The following is a 13,206-nucleotide window of genomic DNA, read 5'->3' on the forward strand; positions in this document are numbered from 1 at the left end:
AAACAGTCAGTGTTGCCAACTTAGCGACTTTGTCGCTATATTTAGCGAGTTTTCAGACCCCCTAGCGACTTTTTTTCTAAAAAAAAGTCGCTAAAAAAAGACGTGAAAGACATTACAAAAAACAATAATTGCTAAAAGAAATTTAATTTGTAGTTCTAAATAAATTCTAAATGCATTTAGGACGTTTTTTGCTCACTTTATGTCTCGTCCACGATGTTATTTCTCTCTCCAGCAGCGTAGGATAGCTAATTAGCAGCATAGCTAATTACATTAGCACGACCAATTATGCAAATTAGGTGATGACGTCATTTAGCGACTTTTAGGACAACCAATAGCGATTTTCCTTACTGAGGAGTTGGCAACACTGCAAACAGTATGCTGCCCTCACCACACGTGACCATGTGAAGCTAGACAGCTTGCGAACAAAATAGACGAGATCTTCCACACAAGGCTTGCTTTTCTTGCTTTTAATGAAGATCCTTTAAAGCCTTATCTCTCTCAAGGCTTCTCCTTGCAATTTCTTATTTGTAACTGAAATATACAGAAAGTGAAAATAAATTGCTAGCTAATACACATCTTAATGACAAACTTACTGATTAGCCTAGCTTAACACGTGCGTACATTAGCATCGCAGTTCACTCCAGGTAAACACATATAAAAGTTGTTTCTGAACACATTAATACTCACAAAGACGAACGTTTCCCAAGGTACAAGCGTGTAGGGCACTTTTGGCGTGTACATGAACTTGTTCACTCTTTTAATACTGCCGAAGCACTTTTCACAGCATTAACGGAGAAAATACGTCAAAGATAGGTTAATGATCAGAGCGCTCCCCCGCTCCCATTTCCGCACATACAATACAAAGATCGCTTGTGATAACGATGTCTCACTCTGAGCAAACTTTGAACCCACACATTTTAACTGTTTTTAGCATGAATCACATAATATTTCTTAACTTTGAACTTATTTATCACTTTGCTTATGTAACTTAATCAGACTATGCACTAACTACTGACTTTTGACCAAAAGCCATAACAAACAGGAAACGGAAACTTAAGATGCCAAAGGACACCGGGGTGGTTATACCAACTTTAGCACAAACGTTAAGAACAGAAACAATTCAAACACTAACAGAAACCACATTACAGAGATAATAAGAGCTCAAAAAAACTGAAAGCAATACACCAATAATTCTAAACAATAAAAGCCACAACTAAAACCAAAACAGAGGATTTTTAGTGATTCTAAAACACAAAACTCCTGGACAATGACACAAACACACAGTCAGTGGTTCAACGAGGACAACAAAGAATCGACTTGTTGCAGAAGCTGAAGTCTTTCAGTGTTTCCTTTAATATTTTCCTTCATGTGCTGGTTCAGTGGGTTGTATATGAAGGACAGACACAAACATTGCAACATTAAAATCTTTGTCAAGATTATTTGAGTCCAGTTAAAAAACCCGTGCTCACCTTGGAAGAATCACACGGTTCATTATTCTCAAGTGAATTTATTTTATTGTCCTCAGGTCGGCACTGTCATGCTTCACATGCATAATAGATGCATGAGAAGCAAACTACTCAGATTCCTTCATACGTTCTTTCTTTGAGCTGCTAAATGCTAAATGTTAAGAAAAGTTGTTTGTTCTTCTAAATACAAGTCCCTGTGGGGGCAGTTAGCTGTGAGATTTTAATGTTGAGCTGCTCACTGACAAACTGAATGCTGTGCATTGAATGCTGGATTGTGACTTCTATGTCATTATTTATTGGGCCCTTCCCAAAAGAGCTACACAGGCCCGCTCCCTTGTGGGCCTGCTGCCTGCAGGAGGGGCCACAGGGCTTCGGTGCTGTGTGGATTCTCTTAGTGGGTGGAAACACCTCGGTGTCCTTCCAAAAGAGCTGGGGGGGGGGGGCAGGGAGGCAGAGGTCTGGGCATCCCCAAATGTTTTAGTCATATGACTCTTTACTTTTCCAGATTCTTCATTTTTGCCTACAAAAGGACATGCAAAGTGCAAACCTTGATTACATTATCTAATTTAACCAAACCCAGGAGTCTAGGTGATTTCTCTTGTTGGTTTTCTCTAAAGAAAATATGGTTAAAACAGCAGCTGCACCTTTAAACTGCTGCGTGCGATCACTTCGACTTAGAGAATGCAGGTTTGAACCCTTAAGCCACAGCTAAGCTAATAACAACCACATCCATACAGAAATATTCATTGCATTTTGTCCCGAGGTACAGACTGTACCCAAGCACCGCAAATTGATAGTGTCCTTTTGTTCCGTAAAAGACAAACTTCTGCTGCTGTCGCTGGCCCAGCGCACGTCATAAAGACAAACAACCACAGCTCGGCTCGCGGTCACACAACAGAGTGCGGCTCGTCCGAGCCCAGCATCCACTTTCACCACCGGGGCATGTACGATGAAAGCCAAATGCTGAACCTCTCTTCTCTGTAGCGGGCATAAAAAGCTATTAGAGAATATTAGGCCTTCAGGGGGTCGCTCGCCTACTGACACTGATGTAGAGAGGGGAGAGAGGAAGTAGAGATAGGACGAACATCCGCCTAATGTAAAAAAAGTCTCTCTTGGTCATGATGGATGACGCCGAATGCAGGTAAGAGAGGCTCACTTGTGTTTTCTAAACTATTTACTGTGAGGTTTTGGACACGGGATAAAGGGAGGCTCAGAAATGTTGTTTTCCAACATGAGTCAGAAGGCAGGCGCGCCCCTGTCCGAGATGCCACACAGTGGTGTTTTTTTTGGCTGTTTTTCTGCCCAACAATTTCCTGTTTACTGCTGGTGACCAGATTCTACAGAACATGGGCGCAACTTTGACCGTGGTTCAGACGGCGAGATCAAACAGTCCTGAACTGGATCTGTGGGCTATCTTGTGATATTCAGCTTTGTCTAACGTATGAATGGTTTACTGTTTGGGCCACCGAGTGAACTCTGTCCTCTGAAAATGCAGAAATATTATTCTAAGTTAGACCAAACTCCAAAACCACAACAGCAAAATCTTTGTGTGAATCCTGATACTCTGGGATTTTCCACCTTCTAGATGAATCACTTTGTGGGGTCATTTGAGTAATCGCTCATGATAAGGGACTACCAGGAATAATCTCTTTATTTAAAAACAGTAGCACCTTTCAAGAACAAGTTACAGTTTTCTTTACAAAGGCAAGAGCAGTGCACGACTGCACATCTCCTTCAAGGCTTAAAATGTTTGTGTAAAGCGTCTGAGTCTCCGGATATTTGGATGCGATCTATACTTTAAAACATTAAGATAATGTCTCCAAACTCGCGTCATTTTGATGTGCATTTGTTGTGTATTTTTAAGGAGCACTATAATTAAACCATTACCTAAAAAGCTCTTATTTGATCCATCTGTCTCCATCTGGCTAATTATAGGCCAATTTCTAACCTTCTTTTTATTTCAAAGATTCTCCAAAGAGTAGTTGTCAAGCAGCTGGACGATGATCTAGAGGAGCATTAAAACAGCTATAGTGAAGGTTACAAATCATCGTTTTATGGCCGTTGACAGTGGACTCCTCTCTGTGCTTGTCCTCCTCGTCCTCAGTACAGCAAACACAACTGATCCGAAATTACAAACCCAGACGCACCACTGGTGCTTTTGTTTGAATCCTACATATCTCATAAATTTAGTTTTGTTGGTTTAAACGAGGAGCGTTCCTAACTCAAAAAATTAGACACAGAGTTCCACAGATCTCAATGTTTGGACCACTATTTTTTACATTATACATGTTTCCCCTCAATAATAGTATTACACTGGATTAGGGATGGGTATCGTTTAGGTTTTATCCGATACCGGTGCCAAACCGGTACTTTTGAAACGGTGCCGGTGCTTAAAGAATGGAGAACACAAAATTGGTCCAAAAACCTCTCATGTTCAGCTGTTTTTTTGTAAAAAGATAACAATGTTAGCTTTTTCTGCAGCTATGGGGCATATATGGTATCACTCTTGGCTGGAAGCAGCTTAAACAATGGAAAAAACACAAACTTTGTCCAAAAACCTCTCATGTTTAACTGTTTTCCACTTTTTCTTTGGTCATTTTAGCCTTTTTGGCCAGGGTGAAGGGAGTATCTGCCATCAAACAAGAAGACAGCCGCATGTAGCTATGATGATGTTTGCTAGTTCACCTTACATGCATTAATGTAATAACGTGGTTAGCCTACTCAACGTAAATTACACACGAACAACATTAAGCTACTCACGCAGAGAAGAACGGCTGCTGCTGCATCATCATCCTCATCATTTCTGCTACACTGGCAGGGCTAGGGGCCAGGACTCTCCTCTTCGGGTTTTTGGGGGATGTTGCTAACTCCGGGTCCGATAACAGGCACCACACCCGCAGTAGATGCGCTCGGTGTGAGGTCTCGCAGCAAGCTATCAAATACGGCGCATTTTTCGGCTTTTAAAAAAACGCTATGCGTCGCCAGGTGTTTCATCAGATTTGAGGTGTTACCTCCTTTGACAGTATCACAGTATCAGCTTAAAGCACTTGTTGCAGGCTGCTGAGTTTGCATATTTTGCTGTGAAGTACAGCCAGACTTTTGACCGCTTCGCCTTGGGCATTTTTAATCTGTAGCTCTGCTCTAAAAGAACGTACGTACCTGGACCCGCCTACTATCCTCGGAAACGTCAAATGATTGGCTAGAATCTAAAGTGTATCACAGCTCAGGAAACAAAAGCACCGAAATGTGCGCTGCTTTTCGGTCTGGTTACTACCGTTTGTGTCAGAACCGGTGCCATCATGGCACCGGATACATTTTCATTGCTATGCAGATGATACCTAAAGCCAAATGACACAAATCTATCCATCCCAGCCATCTGCTTTTTAATTCAGTTGTATTTATATATATTGTAAGTCAAAGACACTGCAATATTAGTTATAGAAACAAATATGATCAAATGTCCCCATATGAGCAACACGTGGCAACAGCGGGAAGGAAGAACTCCCTTTTAACAGGAAGAGACCTCCAACAGAACCAAGCTCAGAGAGGGGCGGGGCCATCTGCAAATGCAAACATGAACAATATAAAACGTGCAGTGGTGCCATATAAATAAAAATATCCTCTGCTTTGTTCATGTTTTAATTGTGGGAGGGGAATGTATCACTCCTAATTGTTGTAAGTATCTATAGCTTCAGCCGAACAACTTTCCTGTGGTATCAGTTTTAAAGAAAAGAGCCGTTCCTTCACTGGAGTCTGTTATCAAAATATTGTCTGCTTCATGATTCTTCCTCTCGCTCTCGTTTACCTCCAGAGGGGAAGAGTAAGAAGGAGAAAGGAGCGTCCATCCAGAGGAGCACGGAGACCGGCATGGCCGTGGAGCTGACGAGGAACATGAGCCGGCAGCCCAGCAGAGAGTCCAACAACGGCAGCATGAACAGCTGCAACTCCGAGGGGAAGTCAGTAAACCCGTCCTTCTGCTCCTCGTCATCTGCACTCTCTGTGTCACAAAGACGTCCTGAATGAAACGAGTTAGAGTGACAGTAATGACTGCATGTCAGCATGTTCTGAGGGAGACATCCATTCCTGCCTGCGGCTATGTCTGTACGCGTTGGCCGACTGAGAGTAAACACAGTCTAATATAACGAGCACACGGTTTAAAAATGAGTCAGCGTGGAGAGCGTGAGGCGACGATCAAACCAAAACTCAGACAGAGTCAAAGTAAGACCGGGTGTTTTCTGTCGCTCGGACAATCACGTAGATATTTTTTCTTGTTATAAATAATGAGTGCAGGTGAAATTCTCCTGGAGGCAGCAAAGTGAATCCACCACATGTGCTGACTGAGTGGGGCCATCAGCAAGACTGATGACACATTTGTATATAGGTTGGTGTTTTTTAGAGTTAATAATGGGCTGTTTTGTGTTTTCTGTGGTAGCTTGATCTTTTCTGGAGTGAATCTAGGTGCCAGCAGTCAATTCAGTGACTTCCTGGATGGACTCGGACCAGCTCAGTTAGTGGGAAGACAAACACTGGCTACACCTGCCATCGGTACAAAACCTCTTCTCTCTTCTTTTGAATTATTCGGGGTATTTTTTAAAGCTTTATTTGTGCATGCATGGATAGATCTTGTAAAGCTTTTTTTTGCGTTTAACAATGAATCAGAAAAAGTCAGAAATCATTAGTATTGTAATGTTTTTGTATTTTATTTCTAGCATGAATTTCTCTGAGATATTTTGGATATTTCTGGTATTTTATTTTAAATGTTGATTGTGCCATTCATCCTCTTCTCTTGGTCGTGAGGCATCGATCTAAGCAGCCAATCCCAGTCTTCCATCTTCCCAGCCTCTCCTCCACTTCTTCAGGTGGGAAGACGTTCCCGAGCCAAGAAATGTGATCTTTCCAGCATGTTGTGGTTCATTTCACACTGGGCCACAGACTGCCCCAGTGCAAGTTGGAGGTCACTGCTTGATAACGCCAGCGGGGCTACATCATCTACGAAAATCAAGCACGAGATCCTCCGGCCACATGGCCTTGAGAAATTCAGGGAAAATCTCATTCACCCCATTCACCGTGTCCACTGCAGAAGGTCTGTCAGTGGGGCTGAGAAGCTCACACCACCAAACTATGTCCTGAGTTGAGGTCAGCAGAGTTGCATCCCTGCTATAAAAAGTGTTTGCAGGGAGCTGTCCACGCCACTCGAGTCACCTGACGATTTGCCGGACTTGCTTCAAGGTCGACTAAAAGTCCTGCTCAATGGCCTCGCTGAGCTCCTCCCATACCTGAGTTTTTGGTACTGCAAGAGCTGCAATCCACTTGGCCTTGACCTGTCAGCTCCCTCTGCTCATCCCACAAGCTCACCATGCTTGATAGAATCCCTCCCACAGCTTGATGGCTCCTTTAACCTCTGGTGTTCATCTGATTCAGGGATTACCGCCACACTAGGGTCCGCTTTCCATAGAAAGCTGTTAAAGTGTTGCTCAAAGTGAGAGCTAAAGAGCTTGACACTCTGGCCTTTGCCAAGTTCACCCTCACTGTCCAACATCTTCCATCCCTGATGCAACTCACCAACAGGTGGTGAAGTACAAAAATGAATCACTGACCTGCTGTCATGTTTCGGCTGCGTACAGGCAGGAGAAGGACCCAAACGCAAAACTCACAACAACGAAATTAAACTCAAAAAGCTGCTTTATTGCAGAATGGCATGGAAAACTAAACTGGGACATGGATAAACTGACACGCAAGGAAACACAGCCATGAGGGGGACTACGACACTGACAAGGAGAAACACAGGGCTTAAACACACAGAGGGGTAATGAGGGAATGAGACACAGAAGGAGAGCACAGCTGGGAGTAATCAGGCTGGACGAGACAAGGGAAGCAAAACTAGAAACACTCACATGAGACACGGACCTTCAAAGTAAAACAGGAAACACACTGACTGAACTCTAAACATGCAAACTTAACAGCAACTGAGAAGACAGAACATAGGGATCAGAAACATGCTACAAAAAGGTCACAGTAGACACAACATTGAACACAGGGAAGCCATATTACAAAGCCAAAGAACTAAACCAATGATAACCATAACTGAAATCTAGGGAAACAAGAAACAGTACAACAAAGGACTCAAAACATAATCCATAATATAAAAACACAAGATCTCTTCAAAATAAAATAGGAAACATAATGAGACGCAGACATGAAACACATGAAGAGCAGGGGAGACTTAACAGGGGTTGGAAGACACAGGGGGAATCTAATAACGAAGAACTAGAAAAACTCATGAGCTTAATCATATAAACATCCAAATAAACTAAACTCAAAACACTGGGTCATAAGACCCAGGATTGTGACACCTGCGACGCAGGGAGTCCTGGTGCCACGTGGACTTTTGGACACCCTCATGTTTGAACATCGTGTTCAATTTGGAGAAACTGCGGTGCAGCCAGTCCCTCCCATTCACACCCCTCTAGATCATGTTCAGCACATAGGGAGGGAGAAAGAGAGACTCTTTTCATGTTCTTATAACTATTCATTTTATATTTTTATTCTTTCTTATGATTATTTTTACTTAATCTTGTTCTTTTTTACTGTTATTGTTGATGATGATTGATTTAATTGTGCGAGGCTCAGAGTGTTACCTGTCTGCGCTCCTGTCAGTAGTAGATGTTGGTGTTGAGCTCTGTGTTTTCTTATTTTTTCTGCTGTGTTTTTTAGGTGATATCCAGATCGGTATGATGGAGAAAAAGGGTCAGCTGGAGGTGGAGGTGATCAGAGCACGAGGACTCGTACAGAAGCCAGGATCCAAATCTCTCCCTGGTAAGAGCCCAACCTGACTGAAGCCGCCACAGACCAATGAATCCCTGCAGCACTCACACACGTTATTATAATCCAGTATATACACTCGACTCAAGCTCACCTGTTCTTTGCGTTCGTACAACCAGCCGTGCGAGCCGATAGTGTTCCCACTAATGGCTTTTTTTATTGCTCTGTTTCTGCCGTCAGCTCCATATGTCAAAGTCTACCTGCTGAATAATGGAGCGTACGTAGCCAAAAAGAAAACCAAGATTGCACGGAAAACACTTGACCCACTCTACCAGCAAGCACTGCTATTTGAGGAGAGCCCGCAGGGGAAAGTGTTACAGGTGAGCAGGAGATTTATTTCCCTTCATCACAAAGTTAAATGCTTCCCCCCCCCTTCTACTTCATGCTGACGGAAATCGAGCAACATGACAACGTGAAATTATTTTTTCCTTCAGGTGATTGTATGGGGAGACTATGGCCGCATGGACCATAAAAGCTTCATGGGAGTTGCACAAATCTTATTGGAGGAGCTGGACTTATCAAGCACAGTCATCGGTTGGTACAAGCTGTTCCCACCATCCTCTCTGGTGGATCCGACACTTGCCTCCCTGACGCGACGAGCTTCCCAGTCGTCTCTCGACAGCTCGTCCGGACCGCCCGGGGTCCGATCTTAGTGGACAAACAGCTCTACGCCACCGAGAAAAAACTCAAACTAAAACTCGGAAAGAAATGAAATACTAACGGCAGAAATGTAGAACAACAACAACAATCAGAAACACGAGAAAGCTTTGTTGAAATCTGACAATCACTCCTGCCGCGGTTAATTTTGTCTGTCGTAGGGAGCGTCGCGTTTCAGTGTTTCATGTCCATTCGAGGAAAAGTCTCTGTGTTTTCTCTGTGTGTGCTGAAGAAGCCGTGCAGCAGCTGTCCAGACAGTACCAGAGAATCCAAACGAAGCAGGGTGGCTTTTAACCGAATCAACAATAGCAAAGAAATGTATGTAAAGCATCGGAATGTATGGACTCGAGACAAGAGGTAATCACCCTCCGCTCCTGCAGGCGGCGCTGCGCTCCCTGCAGTGGCCTCCTCCAGAACCCCAACAGACTGCTGGCATTCCCGTCCCCGCCGCGCGTGGGGGACGGGGTGCTCAGTCTGGAAGCACAGGGCCTTCTTCTGGTGCCTAGACCTCGGAGCCGCATTACTGGTCCCCCCCCCCTCTGTGGAAAGATCCTCTTTTCAATATGTTTACCATGGCTGCTCTGAAGCCGCACCGTTTCAGCGTGTTTGCTTTGTTGTTCATTTCTTTCCCTTCGTTACTACTGGCACAAGATGTTTTTAAAAATGCTCATGATAATGTTGTCAGTCTGGTGTGTGCATGGAGAGTAAAAATAAAATACAAGAGATTTAAAAAAAAAAAGCTATTAAATGTCTGCAAGTGTTATGCAGGAAGAGGGCGGGGAACAGGTTAGATTTTTACATGTGAGATTAGCGTTGTTTTTGCTGGCAAGCGTGCAGGCCAGTCGTCTTTGTATAGTTGTATATTAGGCCTCCCAGGAGGTTGACCAATAAGTAAAATTTATGTCACTTTGAAATATCACAAGGGTACAACGTCAATGTAAAAAAAAGAAAACGTAAATCTTTGTTCACCTACGTGAGAGCGAGACAGGAGCGTCTAATTTTTTCACATTTTTTGGGAGGCGCATTCCCTCCCTCCCGGCATGTTAAAGGTTTTTATCCAATCTTTAGTTCAACATTTTTTTTCTTTTAAAATTTAAACACAAGCACAAGAGCTTGATTTTTTTACAACAAAAAGTTTAACGTTTTGAAGAAAAAAATAATAATACATAGCTAAAAAAATCAAAAACAAAAAAAAAAAGGACAAAAAGCAGCAATCCTCCCGTCACCGGTCCTCTTCATCGTTTCGTCTCGACGTTCGGAGGCAAACAGAACAACAAATACTGTCACAGTTTAATCCTCGTGCATCTCGGTGAATGTGGGCCAATCAGATCGATCCGTCGGGACGCCAACGCTCATCCTCCGTCCGGCCTGCAGGCTCCTCCCACCCGGAGGGGGGAGGGGCAGCATGACTTTGGAGCCCGTTCCAAGCTGCATGCACATTTTTGTAAACAAACAAACAAAAAAAAAATCTAGATACGCGTGTTAGCTCCACATACTGTAGGGCCGCTTGTATGTTGCATGCAGTTGTACAGTTTGCTCGTACTTGAATATTAAAGAGATAAAACCAAGAAACTGAAGCCATTCCCATTACGCCAAGACATCTAAATCCACTGCAGTCCAGTCCACGTCCTTCAGTCCGGTGCTGAATGTCTCTCAAACCGAATCCCAAGATTACATTGATGTCTCTGGAAGATGTACTGTACTGTACTGAGCAGACCTCGCAGCCCCTCTTACTGTTATTCCACATCATAGTATACCTCCGAGGGGCTGGGACGATGTATGAATAAATATGTACAAATCAGATCTATGAAAATATGAATTATGTTTCAACATAATGATTTCAGACGACACGGAGAATAAACTCAGATGCACAGAAAGTCGCACCCTGTAAATACTCAGCAGCTATTCCCGGGGTTTTCATTTGGTTCACTGAGAAAAAGGGCCAAGTCTTATAATAAGGAGCGATTGGTACTTTAGGTGACGAGGGGACCGTGCTGTGGGACGGCGATGGGTCTGAAAGTCCTCGTCTGAACACTTCTCTGTGCTTCAAACTCGGCGTCTGTGCCCGGCCCGCCATGCTCAGTCCCGCCTCACTCTAGATTTCTTTTCATTGTCCAGTGAAGCTGTTTTTTCCTTATTTATTTAGGGTTTTTTTTCCTTGTCAGTATTAACAGGAGAAAAAATTGCCGATTGTTTACAACTTCTGTGTTCCACTGAAACAAGAAAATCAGAAAAAAGTAAAGCATTCACTGCAACATTTCTTGTTTGTATAACAGATGTGGCTCAAATGATGTGTATGTTTTATATATTAAAAAAAATTTCATTTTTATGATTTACAAATAAAAAAGAATGTGTGGAAAAAAAATACCAATGTTTTCCTTGAGTCTTTCTCATGCTTATCTTTTAATTTTCTGATTTGACATGATGTCAAAAGGCCAGGGTGCCTTGTTTGTGGGAAAGCTAATATTTATTCTCAGTCTGTGCATCTCTGAGCAGAGCAGCATTATTTTAGAGAGAGGGCCATCACTGTTCCCACCGTAGTAAATTTATTACAGTTCATAAAAACATATTTCAAGTGTTTTCATCAGTTCTAGATAAAATATAAAAGAACAGCATGTGCTTTCCCCCCTTTTATTCAGTTGAGAAGGTGATGAGCTAACTGCTAACGCTAGCTAGTTTGGTTAGCAAATGCTAACCAACTCTATGGGTCTATTGCTGGACATACCCGCTAATTAGTGCTATGTACAGTAGCATGCACAACAAAATTCTAGACTTTTATGCGCCGTGGTCATCGTACTAACTTGTCTGTGCAGATAACAGTATACATAGATAGATAACAATCAACATGGCCTACAGGTCCAGTTCGGTGAGCTCAGTTAGCTGAGGTTAATCCTAGCAGACAGTTATTGTCCTATCTGTTACTCAGACAAACACGTGGCTAATAAAGTTTAAACAGGTGAGTAATAGTAATATTACTTATTAATTATTAATATAGTAATATTTATACCTAAACAGTTCTCATTAAGGAATAAATTGATCAAGGAGTGGAAAATAATTTGCGTAGCAAGCAGTAAGCATGATCATTTTTGCTCTCAAGTTGGCTATTTCAACAAGGGAGTCTATGGAGAGTGACTCACTTTAGAAGTCAGTCTTGAGTGGCCACAAGAGAAACTGCAGTTTTTATCAATATGTGTTGCACTGATTATGTCGTCCTTATTTCTTTTTTTTGTTTGTTATTTCATGCTTTTGTTTGGGTCAAGAAGGGCATCCAATATAACAGGGGTGTCAAACTCAAATACACAGTGGGCCAAAATTCAAAACTGGAACAAAGTAGCGGACTAACGTTAATATTTATTGAAATATATTTATTCCTCCAGATATAAGAATGAATCTTTTCTTATGGACTCAAACACGTTTTGTGGAAAAACTGAATATGGAACAAGCAAAGCTTAATACTAAACGATATATATATTAGCTGTATAATACCAGTAGGCCAGCTCTAATAGTAATTTGGTATGGCTTCGCAGGCCGAATGTAAGTAGGCTGCGGGCCAAATTTGGCCCGCGGGCCAGAGTTTGACACCTATGCAATATAACGTCTGCCAAATCAAACATGCGGTGGTAACCAGTGTGATGACGCCTTCTGGAAAGGGAGCAGCAACTATTTATAAAGCGCTATAACCTCAAACAACCAAGATATTTTAGCAAATAAAATACAGTTTGTGACCACATGATATACCAGAAAGATTTTCTAAAAGGTTCTTATGTAATGAGTTTTCAGTCTTTTTTTAATGCAAAAATCCCTAAAGTTGTGATGTTATTTAACCAGGTACTTAGTCTGGATGGCTTTGGCCTCGAGTGATCCTGTGAGGAACACTGGCGTAATTTCAGACCAAGATATGTTCTTCAGCACACACAGTATAGACATACATGTAAGGCTGCTTTCCTTCACCTAAGTGGTATTTTTCTAATTCAATACACCATTTCAATTCAGTTCAATTCAGTTTTATTTATACAGCGCCAAATCACAACAACAGTCACCTCAAGGTGCTTTATATTGTAAGATAGACCCTAAAATAATACATACAGAGAAAAACCCAACAATCCTATGACCTTCTATGAGCCAACACCTTGGCAACAGTGGGAAGGAAAAACTCCCTTTGGACAGGAAGAAACCTCCGGTAGAACCAGGCTCAGGGAGGGGCGGGGCTATCTGCCGTGACCGGTTGGGGTGAGAGAAGGAAGGCGGGACAAAAGACATG

General features: G+C 42.5%; 1 protein-coding gene across 1 annotated transcript in view; it reads left to right on the plus strand.

The window, feature by feature from the left end:
• The window catches only part of LOC102800191 (regulating synaptic membrane exocytosis protein 1-like), a 107,214-nt gene extending 95,904 nt beyond the window's left edge, over positions 1–11,310 (plus strand). The window contains exons 30-34 of the mRNA XM_087842186.1: positions 5,278–5,422; positions 5,899–6,011; positions 8,181–8,282; positions 8,469–8,608; positions 8,723–11,310. Coding sequence (XP_087698312.1) covers positions 5,278–5,422; positions 5,899–6,011; positions 8,181–8,282; positions 8,469–8,608; positions 8,723–8,941 — 719 coding nt within the window. The 3' untranslated portion in view covers positions 8,942–11,310. The remainder of the gene's footprint in view (positions 1–5,277; positions 5,423–5,898; positions 6,012–8,180; positions 8,283–8,468; positions 8,609–8,722) is intronic.
• The last annotated feature ends 1,896 nt before the right edge of the window (positions 11,311–13,206 follow it).

This window comes from Neolamprologus brichardi, chromosome 6, assembly GCF_056152115.1.
Source record: "Neolamprologus brichardi isolate AB-2024 chromosome 6, ASM5615211v1, whole genome shotgun sequence".
Taxonomy (NCBI): Eukaryota; Metazoa; Chordata; class Actinopteri; order Cichliformes; family Cichlidae; genus Neolamprologus; species Neolamprologus brichardi.